This window comes from Phyllostomus discolor, chromosome 4 (genome assembly GCF_004126475.2).
Source record: "Phyllostomus discolor isolate MPI-MPIP mPhyDis1 chromosome 4, mPhyDis1.pri.v3, whole genome shotgun sequence".
Taxonomy (NCBI): domain Eukaryota; kingdom Metazoa; phylum Chordata; class Mammalia; order Chiroptera; family Phyllostomidae; genus Phyllostomus; species Phyllostomus discolor.
The window spans coordinates 106,421,449-106,446,071 of record NC_040906.2 but is presented as its reverse complement, the minus strand read 5'-3'; the positions used below and the strand labels follow the sequence as shown (position 1 = coordinate 106,446,071).

The following is a 24,623-nucleotide window of genomic DNA, read 5'->3' as shown; positions in this document are numbered from 1 at the left end:
CCTGGATTCACCCATCTGTCTCCAGTTTGGGGGTTTCAAATTACAAAGGCCAAGGCGCCCGTAGCCCCATTTTATCCCATTTACGGGGTCTTAACGCTGCCCTTTTAGAATGAGTCTTTTCTCACCCAGCCATGGCCTAGCCAAGACAGTGCCTACCTAATCACTACCCCCTGGGATAGTTGGCTTCTCAGACTATCATTGTTCGTTCCCAAACCCAAGCAGGTGTCGGTCCTAGCCAAAAGGGCAGGGGGCGCTCTTTTCACCCCGGAGGTTCAGCTTTCTCAGACCCTCCCACTCCTTCAGGTCTTGGGAACAGTGTAGGGCTTGTTAGGAGGCACACTCTTTTTTTTTTTTTTTTTTTTTTTAAGATTTTATTTATTTATTTTTTCAGAGAGGGAAGGGAGAAAGAGAGAGAGAGAGAAACATCAATGTGCAGTTGCTGGGGACCGTGGCCTGCAACCCAGGCATGTGCCCTGACTGGGAATCGAACCTGCAATACTTTGATTTGCAGCCCGTGCTCAATCCACTGAGCTAGGCCAGCCAGGGCACGAGGCACACTCTTGGGATTAAGAATGAATCCCCCACTCCACAACCTGACGCATCCAGTCTTAGGGACCTACAGCCCCGCTTATCACAATTTTTTCATCACACGGCCTGCGAAGCTGGCCTGCGATTGGCTTCTCCGCGTCGCTCACTGAGATGTCACCAACCAAAGACCGACCTCCTCACGTGACATTAGAACGCAGCAGCAGCAGCCCTGAGCGTGCAATTGGCTCTTTCCGGCTCACGCGGAAACGGGCGTGCCATTTCCGTACAAGCTTGCAGATTGGCTTGTCGATTCGTCAGCTCCCTCTTCGCTCCTCCCCCACAAGGCGGGGCAAGCTGGGCCACTTTAGAGCCGGGATTGGCTGGATCTAGAGGCTCAAGTGGTGCCTGTCCTACTGTCACGTGGTGTGCGTTGTTTTCTTATCACGTGGCTGCCACCCAGGTAAGAAGAGGCCGCTCTTCCTGGGTATGGGGTCCTTTCTCGGCATTACTTGCGGCCTTTGATATTCAGCCCTCCTCTAGCAGCGTAGGCTGCATGAGGGGGGTGCGGGCTCCCGCAGTCCTGCTCGGCGGAGGGGTGAGTGACCTGCCCCGCCCCCCTGGACCTCGAGGCCTTGCCCACCACCACCCGTACCCAAAACTCCAGAGTTGGCCCCTGAGGAGGGAATAAAAACCGAGCCTTTCCCTTAATTTTTTTAGGTCTCTCTCTCTCGGCTTCAGGGGCCTTTTCCTCCGGGGTGCATAAGAGGGAGGGCAAAAGCCGAGTGTCTATCCAAGCAAAGGATTTCCGGGGAGCAGTTGCCTGGGGTATTTGTGGGGAGACACCAAATTCACTGCCTGCCCCCAGGCTGCTCTGCTCCTGTCTCTTCTTTGGATGCCGGCGCTGCTCTCCGTGGCCTCCCGCCTTTTGTTGCTACCCCGAGCCCTGCTGTCAATGGCTTCAGGAAGCCCCCCTCCCCAGCCCTCGGCGGCCTCTGACTCCGGCTATGTTCCTGGTTCGGTCTCTGCAGCCTTTGTCACCTGCCCCAATGAGAAGGTCGCCAAGGAGATCGCCAGGTGGGGACTCCAGTGTGGAGAGAGGATGATCTTGAAGGGAGAGTTGGGGGTGTTAGAGAAGAGTGACCTCCCGCTGCTTTCTGCCTGCTCTAGCTTTGGAAACCTGTCTCTGGGCTAGCAGTGCAAAAATCCGGGTCGTGGGGTGCTATAAATGGGGCTGTCTCTTCACCTTCAGGGCAGTGGTGGAGAAGCGCCTGGCAGCCTGTGTCAACCTCATCCCTCAGATCACATCCATGTGAGTCCCAGGAATTCATGGTTAATCTAACTCTAGGGGCTGACTGGCAAACTTTTTCCTTAGGGGAAAAAAATCTTTGCTCCCATAATACTCTTTCCCTGACCTTTACAGCTATGAGTGGAAAGGAAAGATTGAAGAAGACAGTGAGGTGCTGATGGTGAGAATCATTTCCCCACCCTACAAAACTTCAATTCTCTGTTCCCTTTGACCCCTTGCCCTCAAGATCACAAAATCAACCCCACTGTGGGATTCAACCTTGTCTTCACCCCTTAGATGATTAAAACCCGAAGTTCCCTGGTTCCAGCTTTGACAGATTTTGTTCGGTAAGAGCTTTGAGATGGCTGGGGTGAGGGTGGGTACTGTGGGGTGGGACTTGCAGGGCAGTCTGAGTGGGTGGGCTCCTTTGAGTGACACCCCTTCCCCATCTTTTTTTGCAGCTCTGTGCATCCTTATGAAGTGGCTGAGGTGATTGCATTGCCTGTGGAGCAGGGAAACTCCCCATACCTGCATTGGGTGCACCAGGTTACAGAGTCAGTTTTTAACTCCAACACAGCTCTACCGTGATCAGCCCTGCCCCTGCCATGTTCCCCTCATATACTTCCATGCTCTGACTTCCAGAGGATGACTGGGCTTCTAATAAATCCTGTCTTTGGTTCTTTCTGCCTTTTGCCTTTTCTTGTCAACATATGTGAATTTGGTTGGGAAGATTAGAAGTGCTTCTAGTACCTGTGCTCTCATCTTTCAGAATGACTCAGCTGTTAGGTTTGTTTATCTTTATTTCAATCATACAGAACCCGGGATCCTTTATCATCCCTCCCCTCCTCAGTCTCCGTCCCCAGGGATTAAATAATTTTTAAAAATATTTTAAAAGCTGTAACAAAATAACATCACAGGAAATGGGAAAGGGGGGTGGGGGGAAGCTCAGGAATCATGAAGGGAGTAGAGAAGAGAGAACCGCTTCTCCACTCCCCAACCTGGATTCCGCCTGGGCGATAGGGAGAACGACCCCCTACCCTCCCCAGGTACATCCCAGCTGCAGGTGAGGTCAGAGGTCAGGGTACGAAAGTGCCGGTGTGTGTGAATGGGGAGGTGGGCAGAGGCAGGCTATTTAGAAGATGCCCCCACCTCCCCACTCAACCAGGTACTGCACAGAACCATCAGGCCGTACTCTCCGAGCAAGGACCCTGACTGGATCCCCTCGGGACAGATAGCCAACCCCACCTCTGGCTGCTCCCCCAGTACCTGGAGACAAACTACGGCACAAGGGAGAAGAGGTTGCTAAGCGTCTAGGAAGACCTGGGGAGGGAGCTGGGACTGAGGAAGATGAGGCAGTCATCAAGTGGGGGGCACTTTTAGGAATGTCTGTGGGGAAACCAATGTGAAGTTCCAGGGGTGACCTAAGGAGAGAAGGCAATTGTGAGTCCAGCCACACAGGTAATTACTGACCAGAAATGGAGACAACATATAGATCAGAAAAATGAAATAGTTGGAGACTGAGGACCTTAACACAGAGGCCGAGTAGTATCAAAGGTAAAGGGGTAAAACCTCACCTGTCTGGGGGTTCACCATCCCCAGAGGTCCCTGCAGTGTTGGCAGAGGGGTGGAAGGAAGCGAACATCCTGATGGGACTGCTGGGATGGGGGAGGGAGAGAAGTTAGGACCCGAAGCAGGGGAACAGGACGTTCTACCCAAGCACAGAGCTCAAACACTGCCCCTGAAGGATCCCCATCCCCAAGACACTGGGGTTCAGACATTGGTTCTAGAAGTCTCTCTAGGACAAGAAGTGGGTAGCCAAGGGGTAGAGGGAAAAGAATTCTGGGTGAGAAAGTTCAGAGGGTATATATAATTGGAGGAGAGATTGTCAAGGAGCAGATCTAGTTGGAGTGGGTAGAAGCACTGACCTGGGCAGGCAGCGGGCATCTGTGGGCCGGAAGTTGTAGCCGCTGCTGCCCTGGTAACTCTGGTTAGGGCTGGGGGGTGGTGGAGACACTGAGGCCTAGAGGTAGGAGCAAAGGATTGAGAGATAATCCTTGATTCCTTCCCATATGAGCATTTTCCCCATGGGATTCCCCAGGTCTCTGTACCTGCAGTGCTTTCTGCAGAGAGGCCCGCTCCCTCTGCTCCTGGGGCTCTGACTGATTGTGCACTGCTGAAGGTGGCCCCAGCTCCTCCATCTTCTCCTTCTGCCTCTTCAGGGGCTCTGGCTCCAGCCTCCGGCGCTTCCCCAGGGGACGTGGAACCCCTCCCCCTGGGCCCTGCCCTGAAGGGAAGCTGTAAGAGGCCTCCTTATCCCCCCAGCCCCCTCCCGGACCACCCCAAAGACCTCCCCATCTTCATATATCTTTACCCCCAGATTAATACCCTGAGAATTTCCCCACGCCCCCTGGACCAGTGACCTGGTAGGGGCTCCATCTCCAGTAGGGGGCTCCACAGGAGGAGGGATACGAACATGGAGACCAAACAAACACTTCCTCTTCTTAATCTCCCTCCCTGAAATGAAACTGGGGTGAGGGGAGAAATGACACAGATTAGTACTGCAGAAAACAGCCCCTCTTTTGCCATTACTGAATCTTCTCCAGAGATGATCTTCCAAATAGATTGAAGCACCTCCCCTCCCAGGCTTCCATATCCATATCTCCATACCTTTCTAAGCCTCTCTTCAACTTACCGGTCCTTGTGGCTGTTGAGTGCAGAGAGGAGCTTGGAAGAACGTTCTCCCTTGGGGGTGTCTGAGAGCTGGGGAAGAGGAGGGAAAGTAGGCTCAAGGAAGCAGTGATCCCTCCCTCCTTGCTTTTCTTCACATCTCCTTATTCCACCATAACCCCCAAAGCTTCACTACCCCTTACCTCCCCGAGGAGCAAACTGTCCCAGTTCTCAGAGGTGAAGGGGAGGATCTCACGGTCAAAATCAAAGTATTTTTTCTTACAGCAAACACTGAGGTGATACAGGACAAGATGGGCCACATCCACCCTGGAGAAGAATTCAGTTGTCAAGGTTGTGGAAGCATCACAAAAGCCAAGGGAGTCCAGAGTGAGAGGTTGGGCAGGTACAGTGAAAAATGGGGTGTTGAGAGAAGGGTTACACTGAGATCATGCTTACCAGCGAAGCTGTAGTCTCCTGACCTTCTCAGGCCCCCCCCGACACACACAGCATTCAAACTCATAGAACCTGGGGGTGAGCAAGAGGGAGAGAACATACATCAAACAGGAAAACGGTGTTGTGGAGGACTCACGAAGTAAGAGTAAGGTGAACTAGTGAGGAACACTTCAGAGGCTGGGAAGAGAACAGATGAGACAGGCAGAGGTAGGGAAACAGAGGGTGGGGCAGATTACTCCTGGAGAGTCTGCCCTGGTCTCACCTGTCCCCATAGAGGAGGGGCTTGCTCAGACATTGGGTGCAGGCCTCATGGAACCACTGCAAGCAGCTCCGGCACTGCAGCATTTTCAGGTTCCACCTGATGGGGCACACAGAACTAGTGACCTCCAGATACTTGCCCCCTTAACGGCCCCAAATCCTGATCATTATCTATTGCCATACCCTCCCCTGTTCTTTCTCTTGCATTCCCTGGGATTTCCCACATCACCACACCGCATCACTGGTTCCTTAACCCCCACCCCTCATTACTCACTCCCCGGGACCACCACAGTAACAGTAGCTCTGCTGCCGGTTACTCAGATGTCCAGCGTCCCAGTCCAGCCCCTTCAGTCCATATGGCAGAGATAGCTTCATACCCAGCATGGCCCGGGCATAGGGGCCCTTCTTCAGTGCACCGCCCCTCTGCAGAAATAGAACAGGCAGGCCACCTCAGAGGGTGGGTAGAGGAAAGGTTGGGGAGAGGCTGTGGAGGTGGGAGACTCTCATAGGAAGGTGCCTTTACCTTGGTGGCGATGGCAAAGACGCACTGGCGGCAGACCCAAGACGTGCCCTCTCCCTCTCCAGGGGCTGGGGCCCTTGGAACATGGCAGTCCTGGTGATAAGCTGAATAATGATATTGATGGTAGAGCACTTACTGAATTGTAAACCTGTGTACTAGGTATTAGGAGAAGAGTCTTCTCTATCTCATTTAATCCTTGACCATGTATTGTCTGTGGGGGGGGAGGTTATTACCCTTATTTCACAGGTGAGAGAACTGAGGGTCCTAGTACTTTAGAGACTTGCCCAAAGACATATACTTAAGAAGGAGTATTTGAACCACCCTCTGCCTGTGAAGTTCACACATCCCCATTCCATGGCTGCCTCTCCTTGTGTTGAAGAGGAAGTAAGGTTATAGAGTTGAGGAGACTGGTCAGAGCAGTGGCCTGGGGACTCGGGCCAGGTGGCATAAGGACCAGTACCAGTGGGAAGGGTCAGAGGCAGCCTGTAATGTCCAGAACAAGCTGGACCATTCAGGTATCCTGCCCTCTCACCGTGGCGACACTTCTCACAGCTGACCAGCCGGTTCCCAGGGACCACAGTCTCAGAGCGACAGACACAGCAGAGTAGTTCCTCCCCAGGGAGGGCAGCTGTGAGGGAACACAGTGTTAGGGTTGGGGGTAGGGGGATGGCGTCTGTTCTTAAGCCCCTTTCTGTCTCCCAAGTCAGGTTTCTGTCTTCCATGGGATGCACACTCTCAGGCCTCTGGGGTCTCACCAGGGCTAATGTCTTTCCATAGAACCAGAAACTGGGAGTCATCCTCAAACTGGACCAGACACACCTCCCGAGCACTGTCCACCTGGAATGGGTGAGGGCAGAGGATAAAAATGGGAATCAGAACTAGATAAGGGGAATGGGGGAAGGTGACAGGTCAGAGGTCAAAAGTCTTACCTTCTTGATGGTCCCCAAGTATAAGAGCCCATCTGTCCATCTGGCCAGCACATCTTGACCCTCCCAAAGTCGAGGCTTGGGGCCAGAGGTGGGAGCAGGGGAAGCTGGATCCCAAAGTGGGGGGGCACCAGAGCGGCTCAGCCGGGGGGGCTGTGCCATTGCATCCTGGGGGGGCCTAGCCAGGAGTGGAATGTGAGGTTATGAAAGCTGAAAAACACTCCTTATTTTCTTTGCCTATTTTTCTGTCAAGGACTGAAGCAGCTGTGGCCCCAGTCTCCAAATCCCTGAGACACCTGGATAGGAAACACTCAATACCCCTCCTGAGCTTCCTGACTCCCTCTCTCCCAACTATGGTGACTGGGTCTCCTCCCCTTAACAAGCACCCTCCTCTAGTTTCCCAGCTTCCAGAGCCCTCCTGAGTATTATATCCTGGCCTTGAGATTTTAACAGAAATGATGGTTGCAGAAGCAAAGGTTACTACTCAGTTTCTGCTGTCACCTTCTCCTGCAGTTTAAAGGTATCATCATCGGGGTGCTCTGTTACGCAGAGAATATTTTGGGAGCTTTTCTGGAGATGTTTTCCAGAGTAGAAACAGCTACCTCCCCGGGCCCGCGTGTATCATTCAGAACAATCATCCGGGTGCCAGGTTATGTCAGGTCACCCTCAAATTCGGGGTTCCCTGCCCTCGGGTTAGATAACTTCCCTGAGAGCCTTGGGAGGGGGGCGTGTCCCAGTCTCGGTCTCTACTACCCACGACCGAGAGTCCAATACGGGACTTGAATCGGCCCAGCCCAACCCGACGCTAGGGCGGGGAGGCTCTCCCGCCCGCGCTCTGCGCGCTGACCCCGGGCTCCCAGCCGCACCGCCCCCCCTCCCCCGCCCCCACAAGGAGCACCTCCCGCCGCTTCCTTACCAGTGACAGCTGGGGCCGTCGGGAGCCGGGCAGAGGCAGACTTGGGACAACGAGGCAAAACCTCTGCGCAGGGGAGGACGTCTGGGCGTCAGGGGCGTGCAGGCAGAGGCCGGGGGGTCCCCAGGCCCAGCCCCTTCGTCCCGACGGCTCTGGGGCGTATGACGCAGCAGCCAAAGCAGCGGCAGCGGCAGGAGGAGGAGGCGGCCGGGGGAAGGAGGGGAGAAGAGGGGAGGGACAAACCGGCTCAGGGGGAGGGTGGTGGGAGGGGAGGACTGGGGAGGAGGAGCCGGAGGGGTGTTGGGGGCGGCGCGGGCACCACCTCACCCCACTTCCCTCACCTCCAACAGGCCTGGAGGTGCCGGGCCAGCGGCGGCCTGGCTGCGGTTGGGCAGGCGGACAGTCGGACCCTGCTGGAAAGGGAATCCCTGAAGCCCCTTCCTCCTAAGGGAGACCTGCCCTGGCGGCAGGAGGGAATTCACCGCTCCCAGCAGCCCGTCTCCGGACTGGTCTCCGCCCCATCCCTTAACTGTGCCCCCAACCTCCATATTCACTCTTAAGTCCCGCCCCCCACCCCCCTGCCACGACCCCACCCTCCATTCACCATTCCTTTTGCCCCTGCCACGCCCTCCTCTCCCGCCTTTGCCCCGGCCCCACCCTCCTGGTGGCAAGTCAGCCCCATGCTTCTGCGCAGGCGTGACCCCTCCCGCGAGGTGGAACCTAGGAAGACCAAGCCCCTCCTTTCTGGGGAGGTGGCCTTTGTCGGTTGGCGGGAGGGGCTCAGCAAGCGAGATTCCTGCCCTGCATTTGCAGGGCAGGGGCACAGACCAGGAGGGCCAGCAGCGAAGCCGTGACGCTGCCGAGAACCAGCCAATGGACAGCGGGCAGGGCCAGCCCTGGCAGTTCGAATGGGAAGGCAGGGAAAGGGCGGGAGGAAAGAGCCGTCAGTTAATGGGAGAGTGAGTGAGTCCGGTCCTTGGGCTCTGGTTTCCGCTTTTCCTGGGTTAGGATAGGCTGCGGCAAGAGGGAGAGCTAAGTGTCACACCTCCTACAAGTGGAGGATAGGGGTATGGGAGCTGAAGGCTACCCGGACTACAGAGGACAGTTTGTCAGGAGTAAAGAGGCTGTAACTCTGCAAAACACACGAATGCTGGGTAGAGTGACAGTTCCCATCTTTACAGATATGAAAAAAACCTCTTTTCTTGGACAACTGCTAACAAAATCTTTATTAAGAAAAAAAACACAACTTTTATTTGCTAGGCCCACATAACAGTGTACCCTCCATCCCCCCAAAAGCATCCCTCAGCCCCACCATCATCACCCCCAGAGGATCTGGATCTGTCTTCATTTCCTGTTGGCCTGGGCAGTACCAATAACACATTGGTTCACCTGCGGGCAGGGGTACAGACAAGACAAAAACGTTTTCAGAGTAACCAAGAGGCTCAGTTTCTGAAGATCACCTCCCAGCCCCCAATATTAGGGCTGTACTCAGAGAATACTGAAATGAGGGCTCTGAGGACAGGCTCACACTGGTCTCAGTCATAGTTAGCTCTATGGTCACTAGACACACTAGGTCTGCTCGAGGTGAAAAGGTCTGAGTAGGGACGAAGACCAGCACAGAAGCAGAGACAGAAGGAACTTTCACTTCTAGCAGTATCATGGACTAGAAACCTCAAAGCCCTCCCACCACTAATGTTTAATAAACTAAATGGCACAATAACAATACTCATTTAGGAATCAAGACTCCTTGGAAAATCAATGATTCCTAGTCTAGGACAGAAAATGTACAAGATAAACCTGGAATAAAGACTAATGGGGACCAGTCCAAAGGACACAAGAACTAAGATGAAGCGCCCCACTGGATAAAGATAAAGCAATTTAAGCATCAGAAACAATGACAGCTGCAAAGGGCACATATCAAATATATAACCATCTGTAAAATGGTAACACCTAATGAAAACTCACTGGTCACCTTTGGAAGTTGCCGGGGTATCAATTTATAACACTGAAAATTGATCAAGAATTCAGCACTTATCCTGCCTTTCCTATATGGACTGAATTTCAGAGTAACCAAATAGATGGAAAGGGGAAGTACTTTACAAAACCTGACTAATAAATGTAGAACATAGAAAATTAGAAAAATCAACATTTTAACATTCCCTAATGAAATAACAGACCTGGGTATAATCACTGCTTGATAAAATCACTGGGTGAAAAAGTTGATAGGTAGTTTTTTAATGGATAGATCAGGCTGACAAGACCCAAATCCAATGATTAATATTTGTATCATTAAACGTGAAAAACTGGGTATTAGTTGCCTCCTGATACGGTGCAATAGAGAAGTGACCACCCTGTGTAGGTTTTCTTGCCATGAAATTTAAACCTGATTCAAATCTAGTCAACAAACAAGACAACAAAAATTATGAAGAGGAAGCAAATCCAGAATATGATTATTCTATAGGACAAATGGTCCCATTTCTTTAACAAATAAAGGCCAAAGGGGGTGGGATTATTATGGATTAAGAGATATTTAAGAAATAATGTCAACTAAATAATATGGGTAGCCCTTGCTTTGATCCTGATCAGAACAAGCCTAGTGTATAAAAGACCTTTCTGAGACAATCAGGTGAAATGTAATATAAACTGGATATTAAAGAATTCATGTTGTTTGGTGTTAATATAACTTTAATTGAATTGCCAGATAGCAGGGGAAACCCTGACCAAGGCAGAAGACCAGGGAAGGGTGCTAAGGCGGCTGACTACTTCCACAACAAAGGCTCAAGCCCCAGTGTAGCAGAAGGGCACACCTGATCAGAGACCCTGAATAAAGCCAGAACCCATCATGAGGCTATAGCCTCAGGAAAATGAGTAACCAAAGAGAAAAAATTACCTTTCAGAGGCAGACAGTAAAGACACTTAGTTCTAGTGGAGGGAGCATTAAGTCTCCTAGAGAATTCACGGCCATGGCCATGGCCACAGCTGACCCTCATGAGGGTTGGAGCCTGAACTCACACTATTTGGAATGGTGTGAAAAACCTGTAAGTCTCTTTTGACCCAGCAATCCCATTTCAAGGAATCCTTCCCTAGATGGTTAGACGTAACTAACAAATAGAAAATTATATACATACAAGGTCAGCCAACATGGCCTTGTTTGTAATAGAAATGGGTGGAAGGAATTTAAGTGTCCAGTAGGGGGAACTGGTGAATAAACTTTGGTCCATCTACACAGTGGAGTCCTAGGCAGATGTAAGAACAGTTGGATGATCTCTGTGTTCTAGTAGGCAGTGATCCTGAGGCAGTCTTGTTTAGCAAAACAAAGTGCAGAATAACGTATATGTAAAACAGGGGGAGAGATGTCTTTTATATGAGGAGGAGAATGAACACATGCATATTGCTTATATTTACAAAGGAAACATTTAGTAAAGTGATAAATGATAAAAATGACACATGGGGAGGAAAATGTGGATAGGAATGTATAGCTTTTTATGTAATTTTGACCTTTTAACTACCTATTTTTAATAACTTAATTGAAAATCCCCAAAAGCCAATAGTTAAAAATCAGTCTGTGCCACAGATGACCGGTCAGTGTAAATCCTTTCTGGATGAATGTGCCCCTGGCCTAAAGGACTGAAGGGGTTGGGATGGAAAAACCCATAGTCACCCAGGTGTCCTGACAGGGCCTGGGCTTGGTGGTACCCGCACCTTGGAGGCAAAACGCAGGGAGTTGAGAGACTCAGAGGCGTTCTCTTCTAGGGGGGATATGTTCACAAACATGAGCCTGTGGAGAGAGGAGAGGGGGCCAAACTCCAGCATTAGTGGCCAGGTGGGACCTGGACCAGGTCTGAGCCCACCCCTGACCCCATTACAGTTCCCACACGATCCCTTCCACCTATTCCTTTCACTCACATCTTAGCACTGCCACCTAGAGAGTTCTGCAGCAGATAGGTGAGCTTGCTGTTCCGGTACGGCACATGGGACTCCTACAAGGTTGAGGGGAACAATGATTATGATTGGACAGGGTTCAGCACAGTTAGCCCCAGTTCCTACCTGCCCCAACCCCATTCCCACCTTGTTGCTCAAAGCCATGATGACGAGCCCCAGTGTGGACAGGCTGCTGTTAATGGCCTGTGTTTCCCGAAGGCGTTCCCGCTCTCCAGGACCAAAGGCTAAGCCAGGGTCCAGCCGTTCACTCCCAGCCAGGTCCACAAGATTGAGGGGGGCCCCACACTGTAGGCCTCGTCCAGCATGCTCCCCAGAGATCTGCAGCTGGAACACACTGTGGCTGCGGGATGACCGCTCATTCTGGGCTGTGCGGGCTACAGCCCGGTTCTGGCGGGCCAGATGGAGCAGAGCCTCTACCTATGGAGGGGGAAGAGCAAGGGGTAAAGGTAGGCAGGAAGTCAGTACAGAGCAATGTCAGGAATGGCAATGAATAAGTCAGCTCCCGCCCTCTGGGATCTTTCTTTCTAGCCAGTGAAGAGACAAATAAGTAAAATATACAACATGTCTGAGAGTACTAAAGAGTAAAATAAAACAGAGAAATAAGGAGTATATGAGGATGAGGTGAGAGTTGCAATTTTAGACAGGATGGCCAGATCTTAAGGGAGCAAGCAATTCCAGAAGACGATCATTCAGGCAAAAGGAAGTAGTAAGCAAAGGCCCTGATACAAGACAAGAGTATGAATAGCAGGTTGAGGAACAAGCCAAGGAGCCAACACGGCTAGAGTGTAGTGAGCAAGGGAGTAGGAAATGAGGGCTAAGAGGCAGTGGGCAGGGGGCAAGCACAGCCCCGCATCAGCAGGTGTCTCTCTCCTCCCCACTCCCCAGTTATTAAGGCAGATCCACCTCCCAGTTCCCAAGGCCAAACTGACTGTGGCAACTGATCCTCACATCTCCCCTTCCTTTCATCTTCCAACATTCTCCTGCTCCTTACTCCATCCACCTCCATCTCATGTCACCCTGTCACTCCTCCCCATTTTCCAGTCACAGTGCCATCAGTGCTTACCTCTCCCTCACAGGAGACAGGAACATAGCGGGCATTGGTGACAGTAAGCTCCTCGCTCCCTGGCCCTACCCTGCGAATCTCACAATCACCCCCCTGTCCTTTCCGAGTCCCAGTGGCCAGGAGGTCTCGAACAGTCTCATTGTAGATCTCCACGTAGCTTGCCACAAAGCTGTAGGTCCAGCCCTGGCTGCTCAGCTCCTGGGCCACAGAGAACAGGTGCCGTAGGGCCCTGGGGATCAGCCCCTCCATCTGGGGGTCTTCCCCAGGCCCACCCTCCATTGTGAAGGTCTTGCCACTTCCTGTCTGGCCGTAGGCAAAGATGCATACTGGGTAGCCATCCAGGGCTGACTGGACAAGCATGGCAATCTCTTCAAACACTTCATCCTGTCCACTCCCTGGTGGGAATACCCGATCAAAAGAGAAGTCATAGCGGGTGGGGGCGGCTGGCACCCCACTCAGAGTCCCACGCCGCTCATCAGACCGAAAGAGGCTGACATGGGTTGAAGGATCAGAGGGCCCACCAGGGCCAGAGGGAAACAGGAGGAAGCCAGGGGGTGGAGTGGGCTCCCCTGGAAGGACAGGGCGGACCCGACAGAAAACACGGATGTTGCCTTTGAGCTCCTGTAACTGGTTGTGTAGTCGTCGGCGCTCCATCTCTAGCCAATGGAGACGTTCTCCCCGCTCAGCTAGTAAGGCCACCTGGGCTGCAGTTTCCTTGCGTAGAGATGCCACCTCCGCTTGGCTGCCTGACAGAGCTGCTTCTGATGCCTGAAGCCTCTTCTGCCCAGAACAAAACAGACACAGAGGGCAAGATGCAACCAAGAATCAGAACAAGTCATGATGGGGGGTGGGGGGTGGGGGGTGGGTCCATGCCTCCAAGGACTTCACAGTCTGCTAAAGAAGGATTTAAGAAAAGAGGAATCATGGTATTAGAATAGGGAGGGCAATGGGCCTATCCAGAAGATTCACAGGAAGGTAATGTCTAGGCTGACACCCAAAAGTATAGGAGTAAACCAAGGAAAGGATGTAGTATAGAAAGAACATTCCACAAAGATGAAAGCACATATGCAAAATTCCCTGAGTGAGAATTGAGTCACTTCAGACAATTGAATTTGAGTAATTCAATCCAGTTGGTGCTCAGCAAGGAGTTGAATGGACATGAGAAGAGCAAGAGAGAATGCTTGGGGGGGTTTGATCAGGAAAGACAGAGAGGGATGGAGGAGCAGAGGAGACACAGACTGGGGAAACTACAAAAATGGAGGGGAGAAGAAGGGTTGAGGACAGAGGTATGCTACTGGACAGAGGAGGTCAGGGATTCTAAGCCCAAGCCTAGAGCACTGTTTGGTGAGAAGCTGGCCCTCACCTCCTGCTCCTCTAGCCGGGTGGCCAGTCCCCTCCGCTCCTCCTGCAACCCCAGTTGTTCTTTCTGGAGCTCTTCTACCAAGCTCTCCTGTGTACTCAGCCGCTCTTCTAGCTCCAGGACATGGGCACTCAGGTTCCCCAGCTCCTGTTGGCCCTGCTCAGCCTGGGCCCGTACCCTGGACAACTCCCCTTCTAGTGTCCTGCGCTCTGCCCCCAGGTCCGTGGCCTGCTGCTGGGCCTCCCTGAGCTGGTCCCGAAGCTGTTGGTTCTCCTGGTCCAGAGTCCGAGTCTTCTCACGGCAGCATTTCAGCTCTGCATTTAGGTCACATAACTGACCCTTTAAGTCCCAGGCTGGACGTTTGCTGGGTTTCTTCCCTTCGAGCTTGGGAGGAGCAGCTGCTGCTAAGATGGGCACAGAAAGGACAAAAGTCAAGGGAATCTTGGTTCCCTACTTCTCCTCCCTCCTAGCCTTTAGGGCCTCCACACCTGATGCTACATCTCCTACTCCAGATAGGGAAGGGACCAAACAGATTCTTCTAGGTACTCACCACCTTCTCTTCCCTATCCCAGCCTCTCACCCAATAGTTGTGTTTGTCACCTACTGCCAGGCTTCTGGGCAGGAGCAGCAGGGCCTGGCTTCTGATTCTTCAACACTAGAATATTGGGGAATCGACATCAGGAATTATAGCACAGTGGCCTTCCGCTCCCATCATCCTCCCTTTACACGCACTCAAACCCCTTCTCAGCCCAGCTCTTAAGGACTGACTAATTACCTGTGGCAACAGCTGTGGAACATCGGAGTCCTGTCTTCTTGGGAAGTTTTGGAGCTGTCGGGAAATGAGAGGGAGGTAAAAGAACCATCATTCTGAGGATGGCATGTACTCTGGCCAGGCCAGGGGCAGAGGAGTTTTTACTGAGGATTAGAAATAAGAAAACTTCCCTCTTCCCCTAGCTCCTACAGATATCCTGTCTTAGGACCAGAAATTATTGAACATGCCAAGAAACAAGCTGGACCAAGAAAAGCAAAAAGAGCAGGGGTCAGGACCATATGAAAAATACAACTGTGTAAGAAAAAAATGCTGGGGGACATGTCACACTTGCTTGAATGAATACACACAGGACATCCCTGAAAGGACACACAGTTGTCCCTGGGGAGGGAAACTGGGTGGCTGGGGGACAGGGGTAGGAGGGAAACTTTTCAAAAATATAACAGCTTTTGTGCCTTTGAAATTCTGAAATAAGTGAAACATTACCTATTCAAAATAAGCTAAAATTGAAAGAAAAGCAAAAGTGAGCTGGAGAGCACTGACCTCTGTCCACCTCCAGAACCCACCTGCAGTTTGGCCCTGTGTTGGTGGCACTGTGGTGCGGACTGGTGCTCTGGGCTGGGACGCAGCAAATTTGGAAGCTGTACCCGGGCCTCGTGTCCTTTTCTAGGCAAACACAAGGAGTCTATAGTTATCCTCCCTGATTGGTTTACATACACTGTCTCTCCCCACCTCTCTCTCTCACACACCCACACACGTGTGCGCGCACACACACACACACACCTGTACAGCTATCTAAACCCAGCTCACCTTCTCAGGCTCCACGACATCCTCCATCTGGTCACGTCCCCTCTTAAAACTGCTTCCTGGGAGAGGCAGCCGGGAATGGGCCTTGACCAGGGGTCTCTTCAACTCTATGTTCCCCTTCACTTCCAACAAGGGGGACCTCTGCTGGGAAAAGAGAGACAGTTAAGACAACATTCTGGAGCTCAAATGTCCAAAGAACTCCTCTTTGTGGCCCCCCAGCCTAATTCTCAATATCACCAACAGGCATTAACTTTGTACCTCTTGTGCCACAGATTATGTGCCAACCAAAAAGCATGGAGAAGTGGGACAGAATGCAAAAGTGGGAGCAATCTCTAAGGGAGAAGCTGGACAGATGTCTGACTTCAGCTAACTCTAACAGTAGTACTTAAACGAACAGAGAGTCCTGACTGGTGTGGTCAGTGAGTTGGGCGCAAACTGAAAGGTCTCTGGTTCAATTCCCAGTCAGGGCACATGCCTGGGTTGTGGGCCAGCCAGGTCCCTGGTTGGGGGCATGCAAGAGGCAGCCAGTGGATATTTCTCTCACACGTCTATGTTTCTCTCCCTCCTTTCCCCCCTCTCTAAAAATAAGTAAATAAAATCTTAATAAAAAAAAAACAAACAGAGAGAAATGGACACTCCTTTTAGAAAGCAAAAACTCAAACAAATACATAGTAAAAGGGCCTAGGCCCTTTTAGCTAGAGCTGAGATTAATAAATAAGGGAGAGAGTGGATGCTTCCAATAGGTAAGGCTAAAGACTGGGCTGGGGGAGGAAGTAACATTTACTAGGAAATGTTTTAAATGCTTTATCTGTTATCAAATTAATCTTCACAGCAGCCCAGAGGAAGTGCTATATTATTGGCCTCATTTTGCAGAGGAGGGAAGGAAGGCACTGAGGGATTAAATAGTCTGTCTAAGGTCATCAGCCAGTAAAAGGCAGAGCCAGGGTTAGAACCTAGACAGTCTGTTCTAGAAGCCATGTTTTAACCATTAAGCAACACTGCCTTATAAGGCTTTCATGCCAAGCTAAGGAGGAGTTTAGGCTTTAGCTCTGCATACATAGAGAGCTAGACACAGTTTCTGATTAGGTATATGAAAAATATGCAATGGGGGTAAAGCAGGAGAAAGTGGTGGTGGTGGGAAAATAGAGACAGCTGTATTCAAACATCAATTAAAAAAATAATAATAAAAAGAAGAACATGCAGAAGAGCCTATGATAAAAAATGAGTTGTAAATAGACTGACTTACATGGGGAAAACTATGGAGCTGCATGACCAACTTGGGGACCACTGAAGTAGAGGTATGAGGTGGGGGCAGTGGGAAAGAAAGAGAGCCTCTCTTGTAAGCAGTACAATTTAGTGCCTGGGGATTATGTCCACCCCATGGTTACAGACCATTCTGATTTGACCAGACAGTTAAGACAACATTCTGGAGCTGAGAAGTTTCTTAGGACACAGAAATTTCAGTGCTAAAACCAGATCATTCCCACCCAAACAGAGAGAATTAGTCATCCCACTCCTATCCCACCACCAGGAAACCACCATGTATAGATCAACTTCTGATTTTCACTGGAGGTAGCTTAATTCCAAGGCCAGCCTCTCTCTTCCCTTCAGTTTACCTCATTCAATCAATGTGTACTAAGTGCCTTTTAAGTGCCAGGAAATGATCTGAGTTCTGGAGTAACAGCTGTGGTCTGTGCCCACAAGATGCTCATGGGACACTGGGGAAGGGAAGCATTTAAAGAAATGATTAAACCTTTACTTACTAGTATCCTAAAAGGATCCCAGAAGATGGGGTGGGCATCTAGTTTAGATGGGGAGAGTGTCAGAGAACACTTCTAAAAAGTGTTCTCTGAGGAGCCTTGCAGGAGCCTAGGAGGAGCCTTGAGGATGAGAAAGAGTTGGCTTGATGGGTTTGAGCCAAGAGTATTTCAGGTAAAAAGCAAAGAAGAGTGCATTCAACAAATGACAAATTGTTCTGTTCAGCTGAACACAGGGAACTCCATTGAGAGTGGGGAGATGAGAACAGAGGCAGAAGAAAAAAAGATTGCGGTGGTCAGTATGCCACGATAGACTCCAGAGTTTACCGAAGACAAGAGGAACCCTGTTGACTTTTTAATCAGGAGAAAAATATGACTAGATTTGTGCTGAAAAAGTGAACCATCAGCAAAGTAAAGAATGAATATAAGTAGAATATGAGGGGTATCAGAGGCAGAGACTGCATCATCATTCATTCATTTGTTCAACAAGGATTTTTGCATTAAGATTTGTTGGAAGACAGTTCTGTAACAGACACTCTTCTAGGTACTGGAGAGTAATGAACATAAAGTCTCTGCTTTCCCAGAGCTTATTTTCTAAGGCAGCCTTTCCAAAATGGGGTACCACATGAGATCTAAGCCCTGCGATCTATTTTCTCAGTTCTCCCAAAGATGTATACAGCTCTTAACATTCTAGGTGCCTAAGAGAGAAGTTAATTCACTAGATACAAAGGATGCCTTAGGGCATTAGAGTTTACTTAATTCTCACAGAACTCAGTTGAGAAGGGCTGTTCTAAGAGTTTAAGGGCTAAGTAGAAATCCATCTGAGAGAAGGTCAAAAAGGGGCTGGATTACATCAAACCAAGCAGAGTAGTTCCCCCCTCATCTGCATATCTTCCAAGATCCCTAGTGGATGCCTATAACCTCACAGAATACCGAACCCTGTATATAATGTTTTTTCCTATACCTACACAACTATAATAAAGTTTAATTTAGAGATTAATAACCATAACTAATAAAACAGAACACTTTTAACAATATATTAGCTTTGGAGTCATTACTGAGTAAAATAAGGGTTACTTGAACATGAGCACTACAATACCCTGACTGTTGATTTGATAACTGAGACGGCTACTAAGTGACTGACAGGCAGGTGGCGTATACAGCATGGATAGGCTAGACAAAGGGGTGATCCATGTACCGGGCTGGACAGAATGAAATGCAATTTAAAATTTATGAATTGTTTATTTCTGGAATTTTCCATTTAATATTTTTGAACCACAGTTGATTGTGAGTAACTGAAACCACGAAAAGAAAAACTTCAGATAAGAGGGACCACTGTGTTGACCTAACTGCCTTGGGGAAGGGAGACAGTGGGCAGGCAGTGAGGAAGATGCGGGCGCCCAGGCTGACTCCAAAATACCTGCTATGGTTCCATTAATTAGGATCACAGAAGGAAGGGCTGTGTTTTGTTTTATTTTTTAATTAAGCTTTTCATGTTAGAATAATTGTAAATTCACATGCAGTTGTAAGAAATAATACAGAGAGATCTGACAGTATCTGAAAGGCTAGTTTGGGAGGTTCAGCTTTGGGAAAGTGACTTTGGGCAACCTATGATACAAACAGCTATAATCAAGGATGTTCACAAATCATTGCTATAGAGAAAACTCTGAAACAACTTGTTACTCTGGTTTCCTAAATTTTGGTTTATTGGTTTACTGTCTATCCTTATATTAGATTATGGGCATCATATGAACACATCTGTTTTGTTCACAACTCTATAATTAGAGAGCCTAGTACAATGTCTGCTACATGGCAGGACTCAATACATTTTTAAAGGAATAAAGATGTTCATCAGTGGAAGAATAATTAAACTGTAATACATCTACACCATCGGCTTCTTTACAAATAGAAGGGGAGAGGGAGGAGGCATATTTCCCCCCCTGCCACCTGCAGAAATGTGCACAAGGAATGCTTATTTCAATTTAATTTAATCAAATGTAGTGTGAAAACCAATTTTTTTCTTTAAATTTTCCAAGGTCAAACACTGAATTTTCTTTAATAACCCATGTCCTGCAGTCTCTCTATACTACCATAGCGGATCTACTAAAGACCTTCCACCATGGAATTTGTGTGGGCTCAGAAAATGTGTTCAAAAGTTATTTTATTATTCAGGACAACTCCAAGAGTACAGTATTTATCTTTCTCCCATCTATAAAGCTAGACACCATGACTCCCAACTTTGCACAATCACCATAAGCACTTAGGCTGTAAAAATAGTAAATCATCCAACCCTTCCTATACTCACTTCCCTGCCCCTGAAGCAACCTCTCATTGAGCAAGAGATCCACCCCTTCACCTACTCACGAACTTCAGCAATCCTTCCTTCTCTCCTCTATCCTCTACATCACCAACTTTTCACTTTCTCCTCGTTCATTCCAATCAGTATGCAACACACGCTATTCACTTCTTCCAACCTAAGAGTTTCTTGACTCTGCTTTCCCTGCCAGCTACTACCTTTATTCTGTGTTGCCCTCTGCAGCAAAACTCCTCGCAAGTGTTGCCTACACAGTACTCACCGCGTCCAATTTCTCTCCTAAACCATCCCAACCCGGCTTTCACTCGGGACGCACAGATTTCGCCCTCCAAGCAGGCTGGAGCTAGACAGATTGGGCGTCCGGGGGCGGAGCGGGGGCTCGCAGTCTTCCGCGCTGTCCGGGCCAGGAGACCCGCGCCGATCCTACTCACCTGGGACTCCATGTCCAACTCCGTGCCACACGTGTCAGGGAGACTCAGTGCAAGAGGACAGGGTGCCTCGGCTCCCGGGACCCGCGTTCTCTAGCCCCCTCGCGACGCAGAGCCCCAGCGCTCCAGGATCCCGCAGCCACCAACCCCGCGCCACACCCGCCACTTTTGAATTCCAACGGCTGCCACCAAACTCACCTCGCTCGGCACGCAGGGACCAATCGTCGCCGTCGCCCCAATTGGGGACCAATCGCAGCGCCCTCCGCCTCCCGAGGCCACACCCGCCGGCCTGGCGCCTTCCCTTTGCAGCCTCGCCGGGCGCGCGGGAGGCCGGCGGGTTAGTTACATTTCCGGCCTCACTTTTCCTGTTAAACCGGGTCACGCTGGGCTTCCGCTCGACTCCAGCAGCCGCCCGCAACCTCAGAAAACGTCTGGAAAAGCCCACGAACGTAAGTGCTGTTGTGGGCGGGACGCTGAAGGAAAGTAATCGCGCGTGCGCAAACTAGGACCCCTGCGGGGCTAGGGTCGGAACGAGCGCCTCTTAGCGATTGCAGTAGGGAGCGCACTTTTGCCCCTAAAGGGATTGCAGCGTGTTCGTGGCGTCTCCCCGCGGAGTGGAACTAGCGCCCTCACGCGGATGAGAGGGTGGCGGCGTCAACCCATTCCCGGGTTGTTTGGGCATTTCTTAGGAAATTTGAGGACTTTTGGTGCAGCTTGGCGCTCCATGGAAGCTCCTTAGTGAGGGTTCGAGGCTCAAGGAAGGAGTATTTTTTCTGCAGACTTCTCATCACACCTCCGTACCTGGACGCCATTTACTGGTGCTAGAGAAGCGGTTTAGGACCTTCAGAGCCTCCAACCCACAGAGGCTTTACTGCTTCCATTTATGGGGTATTTTATGCCTTTTTTTTTTCCAGACTAATCTGCACGTGCATTATCTCGGTTTAATCGTCTCTAAATTAAGTGCTTTTCATACTTATTTGCAAGCTGCATGAAGGTTTAGAAAGGTTAAGTATGTCAACTTGAAAAAATTAATTGAAGAGTCAAGCATTTATTTGGGAATCTAAAAGTTCCAATTCCTGAAGCACAGATTCAGGCAGAAACCTAAACAGTATCCTAATTACATGGGGAAAGCACAGGATTTTCATGAGAGAAAAGGAATAATTATATGAAAAGAAAAAAAATCTTACAAGCTGAGGACTCTTGGCCATACAGAATGGCTTCCTGGTTCTATCTTCAGATAGGTCTGTAATCATCAGTCCTTGTGATCAGCATGTCTGCTTTCCTGCTGACTTCATGTTCCAGGGGTGTCCAACCCCCTGCCCAGGATTACTATGAGTGGGGCCCAACACAAAATTGTAAATTTACTTAAAACTTTTTTTTTTTGCTCATCAGTTTTCGTTAGTGTTTGGGTATTTAATGTGTGGTTCAAGACAACTTTTCTTCTTCCAGTGTGGCCCAGAGACGCCAAAAGGTTGGACACCCATGTTTAAAAGAATTGGGATTTAGGCCAGTCCAAAGTTTCAAGGAACAAGATGAGCAATGCAGTTCGTCTAGAATGATTGCCCTGACTCCATTTAAAAATGGCTCCACAACAAACAAAAAGTGCTAAGGAGGATGTGGAGAAAGGGGAACCCTTGTGTGCTGTTGGTGGGAATGCAGATTGGTGCCACAACTATGGAAAATAGTATGGAGTTTCATTAAAAAATTAAAAATGGAATTCTCTTTTGACCCAGCAATTCCACCCCTGGGAATTTATCTGAAGAAACCAAAAACACCAATTCAAAAGAATATATGTACTCCTATGTTCTTTGTGGCATTATTTATAACAGCCAAGATTTGGAAGCAGCCCTTGTCCATGCGTAGGTGAGTAGATAAAACAGCAATGGCCCTGGCTGGCGTAGCTCAGTGGATTGAGCGCAGGCTGCGAACCAAAGTGTTGCAGGTTCGATTCCCAGCCAGGGTACACACCTGGGTTGCAGGCCATGACCCCCAGCACCACACACTGATGTTTCTCTCTCTCTCTCTCTCTCTCTCTCTCTCTCTCCCTCTCTCCCCCCCTCCCTCCTTTCCCTCTCTAAAAATAAATACATCAAATCTTAAAAAAAACCAGCAATGGTACATTTGCACAGTGGAATACTACTAGGCCATAAAAGAAGAAAATTTTACCTTTTGTGACAGCATGGATGGACCTGGAGAACATTATGCTAAGTGAAATAAGTCAGTCAGATAAAGACAAATACCATATGATTTCATTCATATGTGGAATCTACTGAACAAACTGAATGAACAAACAAAATAGAGACAGACTCATAGAGAGCGGGATGACACTCCTGGGATGGGGGTGGCAGGAGCAAATGAAAAAGAAAAAAACTCATGGACAAGGACAACAGTGTGGTGATTGTTGGGGGGAGATGTGTGGAGGTGGAAGAGGGTATAAGAGTGATAAATGGTAATGGAAAGAATACAATAAAAAATGGTTCCATTTATGCCCTTTTACAAGTAATAAGTACAGAGTCACACTGATTGGGAGTGGATCTAGATTCTGTTAGCTTTAAATACAAGCTGGTAACAAAAAACAACCTGTGAATAATTTGCAGAGTTGTTCTACTACATTTATTCACCTGCATTTCCAATCAATCCTGGTGGTAGGCAGGAGAGAGATTTTATGTATGAGACTGAAAGGCAGGGAACCTGATACATAATTGGAAACTGACAAAACCAGAACTCAAGCCACCTATCCTCTGATCCAGTGCTTTAACTTTGATCCACGCCTGCTCGTGGAGGGGAGCTGACTGTGGGGGGATGACACTTATAATGCCTGAAAATCCTGTCCTGATCCCCCAACCTTTGGTATCTTAGGAAACCTAAGCTTGAAAATAAAAACCCGGGACCCGAGGAGTAAATGAGGAAACTGGAGAAGATCAATACTTAATGGATGGGTTAAGAGGAAGAACTGAGAAATGAAACCTGAGAAGAAATGTATAGCAAAAAATATTAATCAAAAAACAAATGTTAGGAGAAATATGGACACTTTAGCACATTAAAGAAAAAATGTGTATTCATCTGAATTGATGTACAAAATAAAATGTTCAACATCCTTTGATATTAAAAAAAAACCCATAATCTAAAAAAGGACATCTTCAAAAATCCTACAGCACACATCACAGTACTGGTGAGACATGGAAAGCATTCCTCTTCAATGAAGAACAAGTCCAGGACGGCTGCTCTCAATAATCCTAGTCAATACAATAATGGAAATTTTGGCCAGTCCACAAAATGACAACAAAATATATATAAGGATTGGAAAGAAACAAGAATGTTAGTATTTGCAGATGAAATTATTGCATGTGTAGTAACCCCAAAAGAATATTCAGATAAAATTGATAAGTGATTTTAGCAAGGTTGCTGGGTACAAAATCAATATAGAAAAATCAATATACAAAATATATTGCATTTCTATTATCAGCACCCATCAGTTAGAAAGTATAACTTTAAAAAATATATTTACCATTTGGTTACATGAATATACTAGTATACCTATACGAAAGTCAACCTGTACACTTAGTTTGTGCACTTTATGTTACACTGCAATAAAAAGTTTTAATAAATATACCACTTGCAATAGCAACAAAATATGAAGTACTTAGTAACAAATTTAACAATAGGTGTCCAAACCCTTTGAACAATAAAGCTTTACTGAAAGATATTAAAGAGAATCTAAACTAGCAGAAACACAGACTGTGTACCTGCAGAGAAAGACTTCATATTACAGAGATGTCAATTCTCTCCAAGACCTTGGTGTTGGATTAAAGAGGATAATAGAGTTCTTAATGCCTGGTCTGGCTAGAGACCCTATCAGCTGCCCATCTTAGGAGCAGGTTGAGTGGGGCAGCCCTTGGTGGTCTTTTTCTCCAACCCAGAGATCCTGCTTACAAGCCAGGGAGGATTTTTTTTTTTTGCCTTGGAAGTAATACTCCTGAACTTTATGTGTCCTACCTGCCCACCCCTGGTTTTCTCCCTGGCTTCTCTGGCAGATTCCTTTTTTCCTGCCCAGTCTTTTGCAGGCTTTTCCACAGGTGGCAAGGTGCACAATGAAGTTACCTTGATTATGTATGAAGGACATCAACCCTTCATCTCCCCCCCTCATCTCACCCCAGGAACATCTTCTGTCAACTCTTGTGGAAGATGTGTCACTTAGGCTCTAGACCTTGCAAGTTTTTGTCTTCTACCTTCTCCCGCAAAGTTGATTATCACTGCCTTGACCCTAAGGCCCCTTAATCTCAAACTAGGAAAGCCCTATCCAGTTTGGGGCTCCTCTCCCCAGCTTGGGACTTAGGATTTTTTTAAAGATTTTATTTATTTATTTTTAGAGAGGGAAGGGAGGGAGATAGAGAGAGAAACATCAATGTGTGATTGCTGGGGGTCATGGCCTGCAACCCAGGAATGTACCCTGACTGGGAATCAAACCTGCGACACTTTGGTTCACAGCCCGTGCTCAATCCACTGAGCTATGCCAGCCAGGGCAGGACTTAGGATTTAGAAAGGTTTGCACACTTCTCCCAGCCCAACTGATCCTTGAACTAGAGCATCTTCCTTACAAGTCTCTCTCATAGACCCACTTGGAAATTCATAC

The 24,623-nt window shown here is 48.8% G+C and overlaps 3 protein-coding genes across 12 annotated transcripts; 1 reads left to right on the top strand and 2 right to left on the bottom strand.

The window, feature by feature from the left end:
* The first annotated feature begins 869 nt into the window (after positions 1 to 869).
* CUTA (cutA divalent cation tolerance homolog) lies at positions 870 to 2,497 on the top strand. Of its 5 annotated transcripts, none has more exons than XM_036023956.1 (6): positions 870 to 988; positions 1,394 to 1,602; positions 1,778 to 1,837; positions 1,949 to 1,994; positions 2,111 to 2,160; positions 2,275 to 2,497. In XM_036023956.1, exons 2-6 carry the CDS (start codon positions 1,421 to 1,423, stop codon positions 2,399 to 2,401), a joined length of 465 nt encoding a protein of 154 aa, XP_035879849.1. In that variant the 5' UTR covers positions 870 to 988; positions 1,394 to 1,420; the 3' UTR covers positions 2,402 to 2,497. The 5 variants fall into 5 exon arrangements, with proteins under 5 accessions (XP_035879849.1, XP_028364664.1, XP_028364662.1 ...); XM_028508863.2 differs by having other exon boundaries at positions 877 to 1,123; XM_028508861.2 differs by having other exon boundaries at positions 909 to 1,185; positions 1,333 to 1,602.
* A 98-nt stretch (positions 2,498 to 2,595) lies between these two features.
* On the bottom strand, positions 2,596 to 8,085 carry PHF1 (PHD finger protein 1). 2 transcript variants are annotated; one of them, XM_028508859.2, is made up of 15 exons: positions 7,554 to 8,085; positions 6,641 to 6,815; positions 6,467 to 6,548; positions 6,244 to 6,339; positions 5,715 to 5,815; positions 5,466 to 5,614; positions 5,196 to 5,291; positions 4,937 to 5,005; positions 4,684 to 4,807; positions 4,506 to 4,573; positions 4,234 to 4,338; positions 3,922 to 4,108; positions 3,739 to 3,833; positions 3,388 to 3,468; positions 2,596 to 3,234 (listed from the first exon to the last, which is right to left on the bottom strand). In XM_028508859.2, the coding sequence occupies exons 2-15, from the start codon at positions 6,797 to 6,799 to the stop codon at positions 2,946 to 2,948; spliced, it is 1,701 nt and encodes a 566-aa protein (XP_028364660.1). In that variant the 5' UTR covers positions 6,800 to 6,815; positions 7,554 to 8,085; the 3' UTR covers positions 2,596 to 2,945. The 2 variants fall into 2 exon arrangements, with proteins under 2 accessions (XP_028364660.1, XP_035879846.1); XM_036023953.1 differs by having other exon boundaries at positions 3,388 to 3,465; positions 7,554 to 7,789.
* A 662-nt stretch (positions 8,086 to 8,747) lies between these two features.
* KIFC1 (kinesin family member C1) lies at positions 8,748 to 20,429 on the bottom strand. Of its 5 annotated transcripts, none has more exons than XM_036023948.1 (11): positions 19,994 to 20,167; positions 15,495 to 15,635; positions 15,251 to 15,350; positions 14,691 to 14,744; positions 14,520 to 14,570; positions 13,919 to 14,319; positions 12,556 to 13,335; positions 11,619 to 11,909; positions 11,457 to 11,530; positions 11,212 to 11,328; positions 8,748 to 8,939 (listed from the first exon to the last, which is right to left on the bottom strand). In XM_036023948.1, the coding sequence occupies exons 1-11, from the start codon at positions 20,003 to 20,005 to the stop codon at positions 8,936 to 8,938; spliced, it is 2,025 nt and encodes a 674-aa protein (XP_035879841.1). In that variant the 5' UTR covers positions 20,006 to 20,167; the 3' UTR covers positions 8,748 to 8,935. The 5 variants fall into 5 exon arrangements, with proteins under 5 accessions (XP_035879841.1, XP_035879845.1, XP_035879840.1 ...); XM_036023952.1 differs by lacking the exon at positions 19,994 to 20,167 and adding an exon at positions 20,189 to 20,429 and having other exon boundaries at positions 8,753 to 8,939; positions 11,253 to 11,328; positions 13,919 to 14,316; positions 15,495 to 15,632; XM_036023947.1 differs by having other exon boundaries at positions 8,753 to 8,939; positions 11,253 to 11,328.
* Between the last annotated feature and the right edge of the window lie 4,194 nt (positions 20,430 to 24,623).